This window comes from Rattus norvegicus, chromosome 1 (genome assembly GCF_021556685.1).
Source record: "Rattus norvegicus strain SHRSP/BbbUtx chromosome 1, alternate assembly SHRSP_T2T, whole genome shotgun sequence".
In the NCBI taxonomy this organism is placed as follows: domain Eukaryota; kingdom Metazoa; phylum Chordata; class Mammalia; order Rodentia; family Muridae; genus Rattus; species Rattus norvegicus.
In genome coordinates this window covers 95,514,480-95,534,869 of record NC_141534.1, presented here as the reverse complement: position 1 = coordinate 95,534,869, position 20,390 = coordinate 95,514,480, and the positions used below count along the sequence as shown (strand labels likewise).

The 20,390-nt window shown below is 48.7% G+C and overlaps 1 protein-coding gene and 1 long non-coding RNA gene across 4 annotated transcripts in view; one reads left to right on the top strand and one right to left on the bottom strand.

The window, feature by feature from the left end:
* Ryr1 (ryanodine receptor 1) overlaps nucleotides 1-20,390 on the top strand; it is a 132,380-nt gene that overhangs the window by 93,683 nt on the left and 18,307 nt on the right. For all 3 annotated transcript variants that reach the window (XM_087570298.1, XM_087570240.1, NM_001419537.1), the window contains 6 exon segments: nucleotides 1,578-1,666; nucleotides 1,761-1,889; nucleotides 1,977-2,081; nucleotides 4,258-4,339; nucleotides 5,831-6,018; nucleotides 18,099-18,440. In XM_087570298.1, the coding sequence (XP_087426424.1) occupies nucleotides 1,578-1,666; nucleotides 1,761-1,889; nucleotides 1,977-2,081; nucleotides 4,258-4,339; nucleotides 5,831-6,018; nucleotides 18,099-18,440 (935 nt within the window).
* On the bottom strand, nucleotides 9,734-12,236 carry LOC148007307 (uncharacterized). The gene is made up of 2 exons (XR_015650430.1): nucleotides 12,144-12,236; nucleotides 9,734-9,994 (listed from the first exon to the last, which is right to left on the bottom strand). It is a non-coding gene; the product is annotated as an uncharacterized LOC148007307 (long non-coding RNA).

Sequence of the window (20,390 nt, the reverse complement as noted above, 5' to 3'; positions counted from 1 at the left end):
GTGGTGTGTGTGACTGATGTGTGTGACTGTGGTGTGTGTGACTGATGTGTGTGACTGGTGTGTGTGACTGTGGTGTGTGTGACTGGTGTGTGTGACTGATGAGTGTGACTGTGATGAGTGTGACTGTGGTGTATGTGATTGTGATGTATGTGACTGATGAGTGTGACTTGATGTGTATGTGACTGTGGTGTGTGTGACTGTGGTGTGTGTGACTCTGATGCGTGTGACTGTGGTGCATCAAGTGTCTTCCTGTTGTCACACTCTGCCTTATAGTCTTGAAACAGGATTTCTCAGTGAAGAACAAGTGTCCTGGCCATATACACACATAACTTTACCACTTAGACTGGCTGAACCAGGGATCTGCCAGTCTCTTTAGCTACGTACTAAATTCAAGGCTAGCCTGGGCTACATGAGAGCCTGTCTCAAAAAGCAAGGCAAAGCAAAATAAAACAAAAGAGAAGGACAAGGAGAAACAAGTGGAGGACTTTATCTGTACTTACCCATTAAATATTTGTTCAGGAAAAATTAATTCAAAGACAATTAAAAGCTGGGAACGGTGGCTCATGCTTTCAATGCCAGCACCCAGGAGGCAGAAGCAGGTGGCTCTCTGGATTCAAGGCCAGCCTGGTCTACAGAGCTAATTTGAGGATACCCAAGGCTATACATAAAAACCCTGTCTTGAAAACTAACTAACTTACTGACCTAATTAATTAATATAAATTAAAACAGTTGAAGCTGGCTGTGAAGGTTAGTTACACAGTTGTAATTCTGGTAGGTGGGAGTCTAAGGTAAGAGGATTTGAGGTTAGCTGGTTCTCGGGACCCACTTGGTGGGTGGAGAGCGCTGACTTCTGACCTATTAGCATCTAGCATGTACAAGTACCCCCCTCCCCACTTCTCCTCAGAAATAAACAATTGAAAAACTTTAGAGAGGGTTTCGCTGTAGCCTTGAATGGCCTGGAAGTTGCCCAAGATACACTAGGCTAGCCTCAGACTCATAAAGATCCACCTGACTGCTCCCTAATGCTGGATTTAATGACAGGGACTATCATGCCCATACCTAAGTGAATGAAAAAATATTTTTAGTGTGTATGGGGTATCTGACCTACATACTATATGGGCACCATGTGCATGCAGTTCTCGAGGAGACCAAAAGGGGGCGCCCATCACTGGGGACTGGAGTTACAGATGGTTGTGAGCCACTATATGGGTGCTGGGAATTGAACCCAGGCCTGTGTAAGAGCAGCCAATACTCTTAACCACTGAGTCATCTCTCCAAGCCCATACATTAATCTTTTTAAATTTTACAAAGCAAGGGGGGGAGAGATAGAGAGAGGGAGGAGAAGGAAGCGGGAGGCTGAATCCATACTGCATTTGCGGCATGAAGGCCCTCCACAATGTCTTTAGACAAATATATAAGTGACACACATACTTCAGACTTATAAAGGTAATCACATGACTTCTGGCTCACAGTAGGCACAAAGTACGACCCCTAATCCTAACCCTAAATGAATAGACACACTGGTGTCTCCTCAGACACGGACCGTCGCTGAATGAATACATTTTTCATTTCCTCAGATTTCCAAAACTACCTACGGACACAGACTGGGAACACCACCACCATCAATATCATCATCTGCACAGTGGACTACCTCCTGCGGCTGCAGGTAAGGAAGGGAGGCCAGCCTCATGGGACCTGAGTCAGGGGCCCGAAGCACCGAGTATGGCTCCAGCACCCTTCATGCCCTCACGGTCCCACAGGAATCCATCAGTGACTTCTACTGGTACTACTCGGGCAAGGATGTCATTGAGGAGCAGGGAAAGAGAAACTTCTCCAAAGCCATGTCGGTAGCGAAACAAGTGTTCAACAGCCTCACTGAGTACATCCAGGTAAGGTCCGCACTCGGGACCTGAGGAGGCAGAGCTGCCCTCGCCCAGCACTCCTGCTGGGGCTTCAGGCCACCCCTCTGTCCCCAGGGACCCTGCACCGGAAACCAGCAGAGTCTAGCGCACAGTCGCCTCTGGGATGCTGTGGTGGGCTTCCTGCACGTGTTCGCACACATGATGATGAAGCTGGCTCAGGTTTGAGTTCGTCTGAGATCAGCCCTTTGCCTCCAGCAGTTCCCTAGAATCTCCAGACCGGCCCCTGTCCCACTGGTCGGTCCCCTAGTGCTCTGCGCATGCTCCAGACAGGTTCACTCCCCGTAGCCAAAACCCCTTCTGAATTGGACCTCTCATGCTTCTTCCTCCACCCCACCAATCTGCTCATTTCCCACCTATCCTTTCATTGGTTTGACTTTGGAGACCATCCCTCCTGTCCAGAACTCTCCACTGACTGGTTCGTATCATTTTCCTTCTAATGAGGCCATCCCAGATTCTTCCAGCTCTGGGGAATAGGGTGGGACTATGCTTCTAGATTAGGACAGAGGGCTGAAGGAGTGTTCCTTCTTTTACCCTGCCTGCGGCAGAAGACTCCCGTGCCAAGTACCCATGAAGTAAGGATCCTGCTCCCAGAATACAAGCCCTCTCCTATTCCCCGCCGCCTTGCTCCTCTGAAGCCTCGTGAATGGCTCGCACACACTCCATCCATTTCGTGTGCTTCTGCTTGGTAGACTTAGTCAAGGCTTCCTTTCCATGTACAGTTAAGGGAGTTTGTTCACTGCAGGGAACCACGTGGCGCTAGACACAGCCTAACCACTACAAAATACATTGGTGTAGTACAATAACTGTCCGGCAGGTGGCAGACAAGTATTCCATATAATTTCCCACAAAGCAGTGTCTTAAGGAAGGAGGGACCTCCTAATTTGCTCACTGTGCCCCAGGCACCCTGTAGGATGCCATCTGATTTTAAAAGGAATTGAACTGAGAATTTAGTTTCTCAGTACAGTTGGATGTATGAAGCTGATGTAATCTTACAATATTGGTGGGATAATTATTGTGATATTTCATCAGCCATATTCCAGATGCAGATTATAAGGGGTAGTCAATACAAGGAGCCAGGGGCGTGGCTCAGTGGTAGAGCCCCTGCCTAGAATCCCCCAGTGAGGGGCTGGGGGCGTGGCTCAGTGGTAGAGCCTCTGCCTAGAATCATTTACTTAAGGCTTGGGGGAAAAAATGGTGGCCAGGCTTTTCTTCACCACACTAACAGCTCCAGGCAGTGCGAAACAAGTCTTTCCTAAAAGTTTTAAATAAAAGACCCAAGGTTGGGTTGGGGATTTAGCTCAGTGGTAGAGCGCTTGCCTAGCAACCGCAAGGCCCTGGGTTCGGTCCCCAGCTCCGAAAAAAAAGAAAAAAGAAGGAAAAAAAAAAAAAAAAGACCCAAGGTTCTCTGACTGCTCTCTTCCCAGTGATCTCAGCTGGAGGGAGGAAAGTTCTGGTTGGCCAGACCCACTGATGTATTCATTCCAAGAGCCAGGATGTGGAGTTAGTGCCTTGAGCTCTGACAGAGTTATAGCTCACCCCTCAACTGTGGCGTCTAAGACAAGACAGGCTCGTGGGAAGGCACAGAGCCCAGGCCAGTGAACCTAGAGATATTGGGATCCTAGTTTGTTGGGACCTTGGGTCAGAATACCAAACTTTGGAACTGTGGGTTGCTTTAGGGTCAGAATGAGCAACTCAGAGAGCAGCAGGGTGGCTGGGGGCTGCAAGGTCATGTGAGTCACAAATGGCACTTACGTGTGACTCGGTATAGTACAGATGCCACGATGGGGGACCTTGACAGAGGTGTCTGTGAGCTCCCCATTGGACACTGTGGCCGGGGAGGTACTATGTTTTCATGTCCCCCAAGTGGCATACCAGAAATTGCATGGCTGTTCACCTTGGCAGCACCCTTTCCTCTTGTATATCCTCATGGTCCTACCACCCATCACAGTAAGCTCCAGAATGGCCATTCTCCCTGTAGACCGCACACCATGCTGGAATTTCATCCTTCTAAGATCTGAGTCCCTTGTCCACAGTACCTGTCCCTGTCTGTCTGTCTGTCTGCCTGTAGCCTGAATGTCTGCTCTCCAAGGCTCCCAACTTCCCTATCTGCTGGCCTCATGCCCCTCACACACTTGCCCCCTGGGTACCAACCCCACCCCACAATCTTGTCTCTCTGCCCTTCTTCTGCTTCCGAGGAACATGTTTGGACACGGGGTCCCTCAGAGGTAAGAGAGAGAAAGATGAGGACTTAGGCCCCTCTGGATAGGTGAGGGAGCCATTGGCAGGCACTTGGCAGAGGCCAGCCTCTCACAGCTGATGTGTGTGTGCCCTGTAGGACTCTAGCCAGATAGAGCTGCTGAAGGAGCTGCTGGACCTGCAAAAGGACATGGTGGTGATGTTGCTGTCCCTTCTGGAAGGTAAACACCGGGAGGTAGGGTAGGGAGCGATGCAGGGGTTCAGGCAAACCCAAGAATGATGCTTGAGGGGTTGGGGATTTAGCTCAGTGGTAGAGCGCTTGCCTAGCAAGCGCAAGGCCCCGGGTTCGGTCCCCAGCTCCAAAAAAAAGAAGAAGAAAAAAAAAGAATGATGCTTGAGACCCCAGAGACCCTACCACTGAGCCCCACCTGACATTATGCCAGGGCAATGGTGATGACGAGGTTGCTGAACAAGGTCAACAGACGCCTTCCGGGCTCTGTGTATGAGCCAAGCCCTGACTATATGGATGCTAATTTGTTGATTCCACAGAGGCATTTTAATAAGATGAGTCACCTGAAGACTTTATCTATGAACTTGAGAGTTAGTAAACAAACCAATATAATTATGGATAGTGATTAAATGTACCAGCCCTGCTGCATAACAAATACCCATGGAATTTAGCAACTTAAGCCTTTTATTTGATATAATAAAAATATAATAATAATAATAATAACTGGCTTACATGGTGAGTCCAGATCAGCTTGCCCTAATGGAAAAACCTTATCTCAAAGAAACAAAAACTAGGGCTGGAGCGGACTGGAGAGATGACTGCTCTTCCAGAGGTCCTGAGTTCAAATCCCAGCAACCACATGGTGGCTCACAGCCATCTGTAATGGGATCTGATGCCCTCTTGTGGCATACAGGGAGATAGAGCACTCACATACATTCATACATACATATATACATTCATACATACATACATACATACATTCATACATACATACATACATACATACATACATACATACATACATACATACTAGGGCTAGGGAGATGACTCAGCAATCAGAGCACTGGCTGCATTTCCAGAGGACCTGGGTTCAGCTCTCAGCACCCACATGGCGGCTAATAACTGCCTGCCAATGCCCACTTCTGGGTCTATAGACCAGGCTAGCCCAGAACTCATGACAGCCCTCCTGGCTTAGCTTCACAAATGCTGACATAACCGACATGAGCCTCCATACCCAGCTTCATTAGTATGGAGCTTTTAGGTGTGTGAGCTCAGAGCTCACAAAGCTCTGGGTGCAAATCCTCTCTCCACTATTTACCAGCTATATACCTGGAAGTTTCTCTAAGTCTTTCTTGCCAGGGAAACCACACAGCCATGTTTCCCTCATAAGGTTCTCCTGAGGCATCTTGACACAGCCTCCAGGCATGTGGCCCCCACTGCTGACTTGGATCTCCATTGTCCTCGCTGATAATCTTTCCACCCAGTGAGAGGGGTGGACCTTATCAAAAGCAAGGTGGCCATGGCACCCCACAGATCACAAGATGATCCTCTTCCAAGAGGCACAGCAGGGGGCCAGGAAGTGCCCATCTACTGGGTGGGTCCTGGGGAGCCATGGGTGGCTTTTGAGCTGGAGAGAGAGCAACCCGGGGGGTCCAGAGCACATGCACTGCTGGGCAGTGGCACTGACCCAGGTCCCCTGCAGGAAATGTGGTGAACGGCATGATCGCACGGCAGATGGTGGACATGCTCGTGGAGTCTTCGTCCAATGTGGAGATGATCCTCAAGTTCTTCGACATGTTTCTGAAGCTCAAGGACATCGTGGGCTCTGAGGCCTTCCAGGACTACGTCACCGATCCCCGTGGCCTCATCTCCAAGAAGGACTTCCAGAAGGTGGGTGCCCGACAGTAGGTGAGCCCGGGATCCAGGCGGGATGACCAAGTGCCAGCTGTATCTCCCCGGCTGGCTGCTTTGGGGGGGAGACTTCTCGGTTGGCCTCAGTTATCTGTAACATTGAGATGGTCTGAGTGCGGTGATTTATGCCTGTGGTCCCAGGGCTTGAGAAGCCTTAGTTAGGGTTTTATTCCTGTGAACCGACACCATGACCATAGCAACTCTCATAAAGGACGACGTTTAATTGGGGCTGGCTTACATGTTCAGAGGTTCAGTCCATCATCGTTGTAGTGGGAAGCATGGCGGCCTCCAGGCAGGTGTGGCACTGGAGGAGCTGAGAGTCCTGCATTTTGTTTTGAAGGCAGCCAAGGGAAGACTGTCTCCCAGGCTGCTATGGGTAGGGTCTCAAAGTCCACCCCTAGGGTGACACACTTCCTCCAACAAGGCCATACCTCCTAATAGCACCACTCCCTGGGCCAAGCATATTAAACCACCACAGAGGCTGAGGTAGGAAGGTGGGTGGTAGAGCCCCTGCCTAGAATCCCCCAGTGAGGGGCTGGGGGCGTGGCTCAGTGGTAGAGCCCCTGCCTAGAATCCCCCAGTGAGGGGCTGGAGTGTATCTCAGCAGGTAAAGGCATCACGTTGTTGCTAAGCCTGATAACCTGAGTTTACACTTTCAGAACCACCTGGTGACAGAGAGAACCTGCTTCTGAAAGTTCTCTGACATCTACCTATGTGTACATGCATGCATTTGAGTGTCTATACACACACATACATGAACACGCACACTTTAAAGAATTGTTTTTAAGAGTTAAAAATAGGGGTTGGGGGGGCTGGGGATTTAGCTCAGTGGTAGAGCGCTTACCTAGGAAGCGCAAGGCCCTGGGTTCGGTCCCCAGCTCCGGAAAAAAAAAAGAACCAAAAAAAAAAAAAAATAGGGGTTGGGGATTTAGCTCAGTGGTAGAGCACTTGCCTAGCAAGCGCAAGGCCCTGGGTTTGGTCCCCAGCTCCGAAAAAAAGAAGAAAAAAAAAAAAAAGAATTAAAAATAGACATGGTCTGTCTCTCTCTCTCTCTCTCTCTCTCCCCCCGTGTGTGTGTGTGTGTGTGTGTGTGTGTGTGTGTGTGTGTGTGTGTGTGTGTGTGTTGGGGCCCAAAGAAGTTTGATACAGGTATTGGATCCCTTGGAGGGACAGGTACTCTGAGCCTTCTAACATGGATGCTGGGCACTGAACCCAGGCCTTCTTAGAGGATGGGAAGAGCTCTTAAATTCTGAACGATTTTTTTTTTTTGGTTCTTTTTTTCAGAGCTGGGGACCGAACCCAGGGCCTTGCGCTTCCTAGGCAAGCACTCTACCACTGAGCTAAATCCCCAACCTCCTTTACGATTTTCTTTTTTAAACATAGTCTGCATTCATGGGATTTTGCTTTGTTTTATTTTGATTTTGTTTTCCACGGCAGAATTTCTCTGTGTAACCCTGGCTGTCCTGGAACTCACAGATATCCACCTGCCTCTGCCTCCCTATGCTGGGATTGCAGGTGTGCCACCATATCCGGTTTGCATTCATGGAATTTTAACTGAATCTGTCCCCATCTGCCATTGTCACATCCCCTCCTCCACCCCATACTAAGCCTGTCTTAATTCTTTTTCTATTGTATCATTTTCCTACAAATACAAATATTCTTATTTTCCCTCATTCTTACATAACCCACAGGGCACTATACCATTGGTCTAGATTATCCGTGTGTGTGTGTGTGTGTGTGTGTGTGTGTGTGTGTGTGTGTGTGTGTGTAGACGGTACCCTGGTGGCAGGCATGTGCATCCCCAAGATCATATGCAAGAGACCAGTGTGGGATTTATGCCATCTTCTTTGAATTCCACCTTTTTGGCAAAAGTGGAAGCTTGTCGTCCTCCAGTCTGTCCCTGCCACCCAGTGCTGGGGCTACTGGCACATGCAGTCATGCCTGGTGTGTTTGTTTGGTTGGTTTCATTGTTGTTTTGTTTTAAAGATTGATTTTTTTATTTTATATGTGTGGGTGTTTTGTCTCCTCTGTCTGTGCACTTATGCATGCAGTTGCTTGTAGAGACCAGAAGGGGGCGTCAGGCCCCTGGAACTGGAGTTACAGGTGGTTATAAGCTGTCCGGTGTGGGTCCTCTGTAAGCAAAACAATACACGTTTTTAACTCTGTTAGCCACTGAGCCATCTTTCCCGCTCCTACTGTTTCCTTCTTTCTCTTTTTTTCTTCTTCTTCTTTCTTTCTTTCCTTTTTTTTTAAGATTTGTCTGAAACTTGTTACCAAGCTGGCTTCAAGTCCATAAAGATCCACCTCCCTCTGTGGATTAGCATGTACCACCATGCCCGGCCCCAGCCTCTATTTTTATTTTTCCCTGAGACGAGACCTCGGATGATGTTGGACTTCTGATCCTCCTGTCTCCCAAGCCCTGAGGTTATAGGCATGCACTGATAATACACATGGGTAATGAGATATGGGGGGAGTCGAGGTCTTGCATACTCTACTCCCTAAGCCACATCCCTGACCCTGACCATACTGTGTCACAGTGTGTTTTAGAGACAAGGGAGCCTCCCCACCCATTTTCCAAGGGTGCTGACATTCTCTTTCATATGTATATTGTTCCGTTTGCCTATTCCTTGTCAAAGGACACTTGCTTGGTTCCTGCTGTTGTACTATTGCAACCCATGCTGTGGTGAGGGATGTCGCAGACAGCTCTGCAAGCCATGCACTGCACAAAGGATGCAGTCTGCACCAAGGGCATCATTGTATGTATGTATCATGGCAGAGTCCCCGCACGGAGCAGTCAGCGTCCTCGAGAGGGACCAGTGCTGGGTCTAGTGAATATTCTCATACTTACAGCAGTCGCTGTGTGTGTGGTGTATTTCAGAGTGATTTCAGACATAGGACTGCCGGGTCAAGGGTAAAAATAAACACCTCTGTCCCTTGGGTAGAGACTGCAGTTCCCCTTTGCATTAGTGAAGGTGAGCACACTTGTCTCCTCTCAGCCTAGACACGAGACGGCACTGGCGCACAGGACGGCTAGAAGGGCAGTCTTTCCTTCTGGTTCTCCCAGTAGGAGTGCAGCTAAGCATCTTAAGATGGTGTTTCATTCATGTTGCCTGGTTTGTAAACTGACTTCATGACCTTGGCATCTTTCTCTTCTTTCATTTGTGTCTTGGTGACAATGGGGATTGAACCCAGGCTACCCCACTCCAGGAGGATGCCCTACTACTGAACTCACCCCTTGGGCTTGCGTAGTGGGGGGGGGGTTGTTTTGTGTTTGTTTGTTTGTTTGTTTTGAGACAGGATCTTAAGCAGCAACCAGGAATGGTTGTAACTCATTATACAGCTCGGGCTGTCCTAGAACTCATGGCCCTCTTCCTGCCTCAGCCTTCTAGGTGTTAGGATTATAGGTATGTACCAATACTCCAAGGATTATCTATCCAATATCTATCTATAGATTATCTATCTATCTGTCTGTCTGTCCATTCATCGCTCTGCAGACCAGGCTGGCCTCAAACTTGACACCGCCTGTCTCTGCCTCCTAAGCATCAGGCTGATTTTCTGTATGACGCTATTTGGCCATGCAGAATAGTTGACTTTTATTTGGAAATATATTTTAAAAAAATTTTTTACTAACTTTTAGCCAAATAAATAACACTAACCACACAATACGTTTATTCATCTTGTAAAGAATCCGAGGTCACTTTTCCCAAGTTTTGTTTTATTCATTTTCATTTCTGGGGGGTGCCATAGTATGCACATGGAGGCCGAGGGACGGCTGTCAGCTCTGTCCTTCCACTGTGAGTTTCAGAACTCGAACTCGGGTCATCAGTCGGGCCTGTGATGGCAATCGTTTCTCTCTGCTGAGCCTATCTCATTGGGTTACGGTTCCCAGTCGTGCTCACCCACCTCTGAAGGCTTCAGAGGCAGAGGTGTCCAGGCGTCTTTTCCACACTCCATCCTGTACAAACCGCGTGACTCAAGAACCATAGCAAAGGGGCTGGGGATTTAGCTCAGTGGTAGAGCACTTGCCTAGGAAGCGCAAGGCCCTGGGTTCGGTCCCCAGCTCCGAAAAAAAGAACCAAAAAAAAAAAAAAAAAAAAAACCATAGCAAAGGCAAGAGGGTTTATGGGTGCTTTGCCGTTGAGCCCAGAGAAGGCTCTGCGTGTTGCTACCCAGGCTGGACACAATGAATCTCCCCTAGTGCAGCTTATGTCAGGATAGACCTCCAGCAACAGGGCTCCTTGACTTGTATTAACCATACAACATATTGTTCTAGGGAATGTGTCTCAAGGCCTGACAGGATGTGCTTGTCAAGCTTGAAGCCCTGTGCTTGACCCCTAGTACCACAGGAAGGGGAGAGAAAAGGCCTCTGGGAGTTGAAACATTTAGGCTATTGAGTGATCGGGTGAGTGGCAGGTACAGGGCTTCACCCCCAGCCTCCATTTTTACCACTTTTTAGAGTTTTGAGACAGGGACTCACGATGCTGCCCAGGCTCGCTTTGAACTTGTGTTCCTCCTTCCTTAGCCCCTGAGGTGCCTGGTGCTATTGAGACATCACACCTGGCTGGCTAAGTCTTCCTTTATTTAATCACAGCGTTACTGCCTGGGAATGCACGCGCCATCAACCCGCCCATTTAGAATTTCCAACACGGTGGTTGTGAAGTGTAATTGTCACTGTCTAACTTTAGAACATCACAGTCACCCCAAGAAAGAGCCCCACAGCCTTTAGCACTCACTGCCCTTCCCTCCACCTCAGCCCCTGAGAACCACTAGCGCAGCGTCTGTCTCTAGAGATTGGCCTGCTCTGGACACTGCTTATCAGTGGTATCACACACGACATGTGTGCACACACAAGGCCTTCCTTTCATTGGGCAAACCACAAGGACACTATCACTCCAAACCAAAACCACCCCATAAAAATAAAATTAAAATTACCCACAACTAGGGCTGGAGAGACCGCCCAGTGGTTAGGGACAACTGGCCGCTCTTGAAGAAGATCCAGGTTCAATTCCCAGTACCGTTATGACTCACAACCATGCTTAACTCTGTTTCCAAGGGACCCATTGTCCTCCTGGGACCTTTCCATGGGTCCTGCACACATGCAGTGCACACACCTTCATGCAGACACACATCTGTACACCTATAATAAAACATGTCCTTAATTTAAAGAAAGGGTTTTGCCATTGTTGTTGTTGTTGTTGTTGTTGTTTTGCTGGTCTTTTGAGACAGAGTCTTGCTGTGTAACAGCCCTGGCTTTCCTGGAACTTGCTCATGTGCCACGACTGCCTGGCAGGAAAGATCTCCTGGAACTGTTATTACCTGCAGTTCCCTCGGCACTCAAAAGCAAAACAACAAAGCAAAATACCCACAATTCTTTTCTTCTGGCCTTTTGAGAGATCACTGTACAGCCCAGAGCCTAAGCTGGCCCGCAACTCACAGAAATCCTTCAGCCTCGGCCTTTGAAGTGCTGAATTCCAAGTGGATACCCTTGTACGCAGCTGGGGTTCTTTTTATTATTATTTTTAACTGTCTTTGGAATGGTTTGTGGTTTGTTTACTTATTCCTGTTTGTGAGAGAGAGAAAAAGAGGGAGGAGAGGTGTGTGTGCGTGAGTGTGGTGTCTGTGTGTGGAGGGGGGAGCAAACATGGGAGTGCAATTTTCCTCTTAACCCAGCTAGATCCTAAATTATTAAGAGTGGACTATTATATTTATTTAACAAGTTTCTTTCTTTCTTTCTTTTTCGGAGCTGGGGACCGAACCCAGGGCCTTGCGCTTGCTAGTCAAGCGCTCTACCACTGAGCTAAATCTCCAACCCCTAACAAGTTTCTTTTTTAAAGATAGATTTATTCATTCATTCATTCATTCATTTATATGAGCACACTGACGCTGTCTTCGGACACACCAGGAGAGGACATCAGATCCTATTACAGATGGTTGTGAGCCACCATGTGGTTGCTGGGAATTGAACTCAGGACCTCTGGAAGAGCAGTCAGTGCTCTTAACCTCTGAGCCATCTCTCCAGCCCTACTTAACAAGTTTTAAGGGCCCAACAACTGAGCAGTATTACTCTATTTTACTAATCTGGCCACCTCCTAGCCAGAACCCACCAAGATACTTGCACTCTCGTATTGATCTGGCTCCCTGGGCTTCAGGTGTTTTCCCACGATGTGATGTCTCCCGTACTCTCTCTCCTCGTAGCTGAAACCTCCCTTCCTCTTCCTGTCTCCTCCAGGCCCTTCTGGGAGGAAGTCCAGCCCTATTCCCTCCCCTGCTCAGCCATTGGTTGATCAGCTAGCTTTATTGACCAATCAGGGAAAAATTGGGGAGCAGCATTTACACAACACTGAGATAGGAGATTCTCAGAATAAGGATTACATCCAGATATGGGGGCACAGAAACCAGCATTTGAATAACACAAGGTTGATCTTTACACAGTGCACGACAACATTGTGCCTACAGGAGGTCAGCAGACAAGTTCAATTCTATACAGTTGCTTCTCTCCACCCACCTGTATATGGGTGCGGTGGGGTGGGGGGATGGAACTCAGGTCACCAGGCTTGACCATCGAGAGCCTTTATCTGCTGAGCCATCCCACTGGCCCCTTTTGTGAGCTTTTTGAGACAGATTCTCACGTACCCCAGGCTGTTTTCCGTCTTGCTATGTAGCTGAGGATGACCTTGAATGCCTGCTCCGCCTCCCGGATGCTGGGCTCCCAGGCACTATATCATTATGTCATTGACTATCTAGAGCTGGGGAGGCGGGTGGGTTGGGGTTCCAGCCCCAGCACTGAAAATAAACAGGTCAAATATTTAGTCCAATAATTCCAACTTTAATTTGAAATTTAATCCCAAATTTTAAATTCCCAATAATTGGAGGCTTTTGTGACAGTTTGTTTCAGTCAAAACTCATGTAAACACAATTGTTTTCCATTTCCTTAAATCTTCTTTAATGACTTGCCTCGCCATCTATCTCTTGTCTTCCCATTCCTGTGCTTACTGTTATTTCAGACAGGTTCCACCAGGCCTGACCTTGAACTCCACACAATCACTGCCCTTGGTCTTCTGAGTTTGGAGTTTTAAGCATAAGTCACACACACACAATATGTTCATATGTGTGTATGTGCCGCCATGTGTGTTGAATCTGTGGGTATATGTGTGCACCCTGTGTGTGTCGAACCTGTGTATGTGTGTGCACCCTGTGTGTGTCGAACCTGTGTGTGTGTGTGTGCACCCCATGTGTGTTGAACCTGTGTGTGTATGTGTGTGCACCCTGTGTGTGTTGAACCTGTGTGTATATATGTGCACACACCATGTGTGTCGAACCTGTGTGTGTATATGTGTGCACCCTGTGTGTGTTGAACCTGTGTATGTGTGTGCACCCCGTGTGTGTTGAAAATGTGTATATATGTGTGTGCACCCCATGTGTTAAATCTGTGTGTATATGTGTGTGCAAACCTCCAGGTATGCTGAAGGGCCACCTCAGGTGCATTCCCCAGGACTGGCCACCTTGTTTGCTGAGACAGGATTGCTTACTGGCCTAGAACTGACTGGCCAGTGAGCCCCAGGGTTCCTTTCTGTCTCTATCTTGAAGCTCTGGGATGACAAGCAAGCATTTGGCTTTTGAAACTGGAATCTGGGGCTGGAGAGATGGCTCAGGACTTAATAATACTGGCTACTGGGTTGGGGATTTAGCTCAGTGGTAGAGCGCTTGCCTAGCAAGCGCAAGGCTTTGGGTTCGGTCCCCAGCTCTGAAAAAAGAAAAAAAAATAATACTGGCTACTTTTGCAGAGGACCTGGTTGGGTTCTCAACACCCACATGGCAGCTCATAACTGCCTGTAATTCCAGTTCTAGGGTATCTAAAACCCTGTGGCCTCTAAGGGTCTTGCAAACACATGGGGGCAAAATACCCACGCACATGATTCTTTCCCTCTGGGGATTGAACTCAGGTTCTTGTTCTTGAAAGACAAACACATTCCTGACTAAGCCATGTCCCTGGTCCAAGATCTCTGTGTATGTTTATGGTGTTTTGTCTGTTATAAGTGCACTGTGGGCATGCCTGGCGCCTAGGAATCGGGTGCCTGGACCTGGACTTTCAGAGGTTGTGAGCCACCCTGTGGGTGCTGGGAACCCAACCCAGGTTGTCTGCCAGAGCAGCCAGAGCTATTAACGGCTGATTCATCTTTCCAGCCCTTGTAATTTTTTCAAGGGAAGAAATCCACATACAGATCAGTTTATCCAAAATATTATTTCAACATTTTGTGCTTATCGAACACCAAATCCCCAGATGGTTAGAGACTCCCGGGTGTAGAATCTCTTGCAGTCTGGATCTGGCCACACCATCTTTCTCTGTCATTTCCTGTGTTTCTCTGTCCCCTGTGTGTCCTGTCAACTGAGATTTATACAGACACTTTGTCAGACTCTGTTTCAGAGGATGTTGTTGTATTTGAGCCTTTCCCCCACAACCCTCCACCAGGTAGACACATCTCCTTGCCACCCTTTTTCCGTCCTGTTGGCAGCTGCTAATGGTGAATGCCCAGATACATTAGCTCTTTGGAGTTGGAACATGGCGGTATTTAAATTTCCAAACATTTACAAACACCGTAAGGCTTCCCCAACAAGCATCCATCCATTCCCCAAGCAAATCTTTGCAGCGTACAGTGTGCCTTGCAGTTGATATTTAAAAGCATTGTTTAGAATTGTCTTTAAAAGAACTTGCCACTTCTCTGAAAATGGAGCAAACTTTAAAACTGCCCCATCGTCAAGATGTTTCATGTGTTTCACAGATTTGGATATATCAGCTTTCCTAGGTGCCGTGGCTCATACATGTAACCCAACACTTGGGAGGCAGGATGGGAAGATCAGGAGTTCAAGGCCAGCCTTGGCTACAGAGAGTTTAGAGCCAACCAAAGCTCCTCCTTAAAAATCAGGAAAGTGAAATAAAAAGAAGATATACTAGATTCCCATTATTATGACAAAATACCCAAAGCAATGAATTTACAAAGAGAAAAGGTTTTAAATTTTTGTTCCTGGTTCTCAGAGTTTGAGTGTAAGATCAAACAGGGTTTGATATTATATATGGGTTCTGGGGAGTCCAGGCTTTCAGGAAGGGGTATGTTGCAAAGCAAAGAGTGCACCAGGAAGTAGAAACTAAGCAAAAAGGATTAGGTGTTTTGGCTGCAATCCCCTAATCTCTTTAAGCATTCCACCAATGGCCTAAAACCCTATCACTAGGTCCCACCCCTTAAATAGCCACAACACCTTCCAATAGCGCCACCTATAGGTCAGACCTTTAACACCATGACCATTGGGGGACATTTCCAAACCATAGAGTCGTTGGATGAGGCCCCTACTGGGTGTCAGCCACTCCCTTAATCATGAGAGCATGCCAGTGAGCAAAAATAGAGGCACCTTACTCAAATCAGAGGGGAGGGCCCTAGTGAAAATAAGCTAAGCCGAGCCTGTGAACAGGGTGGCTGGGAAAGGCCCTTCTCGGGGAGGAGATGCTGATGTTGAGATTTGAGGATCGCCACGCGAAGGTGGAGGGGAGCGTAGTGTCCCCTGCAAACGGACAGCAAGTGAAGGCTGGAAAAAAAACGAGCAGGCAGGAAGGAAAGCACTGAGGCCTCAGAGATGGCCCAGGAGAAAGGAAGAGGAGGAATCTCAGAGGGGAATGGCAGGCTGGAGCCCGGGGGCAGTCGGGGCGTGGGGGCAGCTGGCGGGGCCTGGGGGCAGCAGGCGAGCTTTAGCATTTAATGCGTTTGGTGCACAGCCAAGGGAGGCTCTGTGTAGAGGGCTCAGACCTGGAGCAGGTTTTTCAGAGTCCCTTCCACTTTGCACAGAGATAGGGGTGCATCGGGGAGACCCCTGTGATGGTGGGAGACAGAGGAAGTGGAGACCACAGAGGGAGAAAGATACGAATGGGCCCTGCATCTGTTCTGAAAGTGGAGCTGACAATTTTGCTGAGGAATCTGATGTGGGCAGCAAGGCAAGAGAGAGCAAGCAGATATGACTCAGAGATTTTAACTTAAGCACGTTGGGTGGGTGGGGGTTGCCGCTCCCGAAATGCATAAGACTGGGGATCTGGGGCAGTTTATCTCCTAAAGTTCACTTCTGGCTTCAGATGTGATCCTCCCTGCCTGTAATCCTGGCGCTCTGGAGGTAGAGACAAGAGAATCGCCAAGAATCCAGGGCCAGCCTGCTCTATGTAGGAAGTTCCAGGCTAGCCAAGGCTACATAGTAAAGACAGTCTGAAATAATAATATAATAATAATAATAATGATGATGATGATGATGATGATGATGATGATGATGATGATGATGATGATAAAACCAAGTTGCGTATGGGGGGGGCAGTATCCCTATGTGTCAGCTGTCACGTCCGTCCGTCAAGATTCTGGAATGTGGTCAGAGCCCAGATGGGACACCTGACAATTGTATGTGCACGGTGACATTTGGAGCCTGAGATCCCAGTGTCCTCTCACGCCAGGTGAAAAGGAAAAGAAGGTGTAGCCCTCAGTCCTGCCCACCCCACCCCCGTCCAGCCTTTCCAGGTCTGGAAGTCAGGGTGACTCCAGAGAAGCAGTTTGACAGTGTCAGAGGAGGTGTTACAGAAGAAGGGCCATGTGTGTGACGCTCCCCGGGCCCTGTGTGAGGCAGGTGCCACTCCTCATGAGGCGGGGATGCGGCAGGGTACATGATGAGAAGTTCCTGTGTGACTGAGTCTCCCTGCTCTGTGGTTTTAGAGCCTTTCATGATTTGCAAAGCCTGTTACTCATTTAGAAAACATTTTGCAAAGCTCTTGGCTTTTCGCAAAGGACAGCCCGGAGCCAGGAAATTTCGCTTCTGTTTCTACCCCAGAGCACTCTGCAGCCCATCTGCAAGTCGATCTGGAAGTTCACCCAGTAAAATATGACCGACCAGCGTCTTTCAATATAAAACAGAAGGCTGAGAACAGTTGCCTAGCTAAAGTCAGAACCGAATTGCCTCTTGAAATTCCATTTTTTTGGTTGGTTTTTTTTTTTTGGTTGTTTTTTATTTTGTTTTGTTTTTGCCCTGGGTTTGATTCCCAGAATTGCATAAAGTGGACGTGGTGGTGTTTGCATGTAATCCCAACACTCAGAAGGCCAAGGCAAGGGAATTGGAATTTAAGGTCAGCTTTGGAAATGTGGTGGGTTTCAGGCCAGCCTGGGCTACATGACACTTTGTCTTAAAAAACAAGCAAAATAAAAGGAGACAAGACAAAAGATAACAAGCAACAACAAGAAGCTAACATTGTGACAAATGCCTTTGATCCCAGCACTCAAGGATCAGAGGCAGGAGGATCTCTATAGAGTTAGATGCCAGCCTGGTCTACAATTATGGGTTCCCAGACATCTAGGGCTACATAGACCCCGTCTTAAACAAACAGAATAAAAAAAATTTTTTTTAAAAAAAAAACACCATTATTAGCTGGGTGTGGTGCATGCCTTTAATCCCAGAACCTAAGAGGCAGAGGCAGGCAGATTTCTATGAGTCTGAGGCTAACCCACTCTACAAAGCAAGTTCCAGGGGTACACAGAGAAAAAACACCACCAACAATAAAAACAAAAACAAATACCATTATTTCACCAAGAGCATGGCAGCCTTTTACATTTCTGTCCTAGGGTCACAGGCATGGATTTCCACATCTGTTTGTACAGCCCTGGAGACCCCTCACTCATCTGAGGCAAACACCCTACCAACCGAGCCTTTTGTCTTGTTTTGTGGGGTTTTATTGTGTTGTTGTTGTGTTTGTTTTTGAAACAAAGTCTCACTATGTCATCCTAGCTGTCCTGGAACTCTCTATGTAGACCAGGCTGGCCTGGAATGCTCCTGTAGACCAGGCTGTCCTCGAACTCTCGGAGATCTCTGCCTCTGCTTCCCAGGTGCTGGGATTAAAACAGCATGCCCATGTCCAACCTAGCGCAAGCCCTTGCAATCAGTTGTTGCTGATCTCTCTCTCCTCTCTCTCTCTCTCTCTCTCTCTCTCTCTCTCTCTCTCTCTCTCTCTCTCTCTCTCTCCCCTCTCCTGCCCATCCCCATAGGCCATGGACAGCCAGAAGCAGTTCACTGGCCCAGAGATCCAGTTCCTGCTTTCGTGTTCAGAAGCAGATGAGAATGAGATGATCAATTGTGAAGAGTTTGCGAACCGCTTCCAGGAACCAGCGCGGGACATTGGCTTCAACGTGGCAGTGCTGCTCACCAACCTGTCAGAGCATGTGCCCCACGACCCGCGCCTGCGCAACTTCCTGGAGTTGGCTGAGAGCATCCTGGATTACTTCCGGCCTTACCTGGGCCGCATCGAAATCATGGGCGCATCGCGTCGCATAGAACGGATCTACTTCGAAATCTCAGAAACCAACCGTGCCCAGTGGGAGATGCCCCAGGTCAGTGCGTGAAGTCTTGGTACCTGAAAACCTCCATGGGGCTGTACCTCGGGCCTTACGGGGCTCTGACAAGCCCACACCCCTCCCCCATTATATTATATATGAAGACAAGGTTTTACATAGTCCATCCTGGCCTTAAACTCGCTGTAGCTAAGCAGGAGCCCTACCTCCATGCCCTCAGTGCTGGGATTCGAGGTGTTTCCCACCACAGCTGACTTGGGGGGGGTTCTGGGAATCAAACTCAGGGCTTCCTGCAAGCTAGGCAAATTACCAATTGAATTACCCCACATCCCTTCTCGGAGACACTTTGTGGTTCGGGCTGTGATCTTGCACAACCCCAGCTCGACGGTGGCCACCTCTTGCATGTGCATCCCTTGTGCACTGCAGTAAGCAGTAGCACGGGTGTGCCCGCATGGTTGATGCAGTGCCCCATGACTTGCAACTGACCCTGGGAAGGCCAGTGCCACCTGTCCCTCTGCTGCAGTTACATGCATGCTTCAATCTGCTTGCCTGTCCTCTGGGCCCCCGTAGGCCCATGCCAACTCTCCCATATACCTCCGTGGCTCTGGGGTGCCCTGCCATGCATGCTAACACACTCTCAAATATGCCCCTCAGAACCATGTCCCGTGCAATCATGGCCTTCCGAGTCCTACCCCCAATCTCACTCATCCAACCCACCAATGCCCAAGCATCTCACACACTCCTGAGGGTCCTCACAGCTCCAGCAGACTCCATGCCTGCTGGGTGCTAAGCTCATGTGTGAGCCCCACTTCCTGGTCCCTCCCCTGCCCTGGCACCCCAGGGGTCCTCCTGCATACATTTGCACCCACACAAGCTTGGCATTCCCCAGAGGTACCCACACACTCCTGCTCTCATAGCCCACGAGGCTCACACACCCATGGCCTCCTTTTTTTTTTTTTTTTTTTTTTTTTGGTTCTTTTTTTCGGAGCTGGGGACCGAACCCAGGGCCTTGCGCTTCCTAGGTAAGTGCTCTACCACTGAGCTAAATCCCCAGCCCTACCCATGGCCTCCTTAACCCCACAACCCTCACGCTGCTCCTCAGGGATTAAAGCTGAGCCCTGAGCATGCTAGGCAAATAAATGCTCTACCTCTGAGATACATCCTTTTCTTTCTGAGATCTCATCTCAGTAAGTTGCCTAGGATGGTCTAGAACTTGCCCCGGTCCAGGGAGGCCTTCAACTTGCTGCTCTTCTGATCATCTGAGATTATCAAACCCCATCAAAATAACTTCACATGTAGGGCAAGGGGGAGGTGTTCCAGTCAGAAGGAACCACAAGCATAGAGATCTAGAGCTAAAAGGAGCATCCCTCTCTCTGGTGCCTTTGAAGTCTCTCCTCAGTCCTCATGTATGGACTCGATGATGCTGAGGGCGGAGGGCAGAGGATCTCTGGAAAAACAGTCAGTGCCCTTTACCACTGAGCCATCTCTCCAGGGTAACACAGATCATAAACAGTTTGAGCCTTCAAGAAGCTAGCTCCATGGGCTGGAGAGATGGCTCTGTGTTAGGACTATGTAAATTCTTGGTTCACTGCCTACAAATGAGTGAGGTGTGTGTGTGGGGGGGGTGTGGGTTTGTGTGTGTCCGCGCGCGTGCGCCAACACACATTGTTGGCATCTCAGACTAGCCCTAACACACTTCACAGCTCAGGGCAGGCTAGAACTTGGGATCCTCCTGCCTCAGCCTCCCGAGTGCTGGGATGAGAAGCATGCAAGACCATGCTCTGTATTTAGAGCTGCTGTTAATAACTCTTGGGCTGTATGCAGTGGCATGTACCTGTAGGCCTGGGGGCTCTGAAGGCTGACTGGGGAGGATTGTTTAAGGCCATAAGTTCAGAACCAGCCTGGGCAGGCAGCATAACAAGACCAGGGTTCCTTAAGTAAAAGAAATTATGAAGTTTAGGGGTGCACCCCAGCATTTGGGAAGCAGAG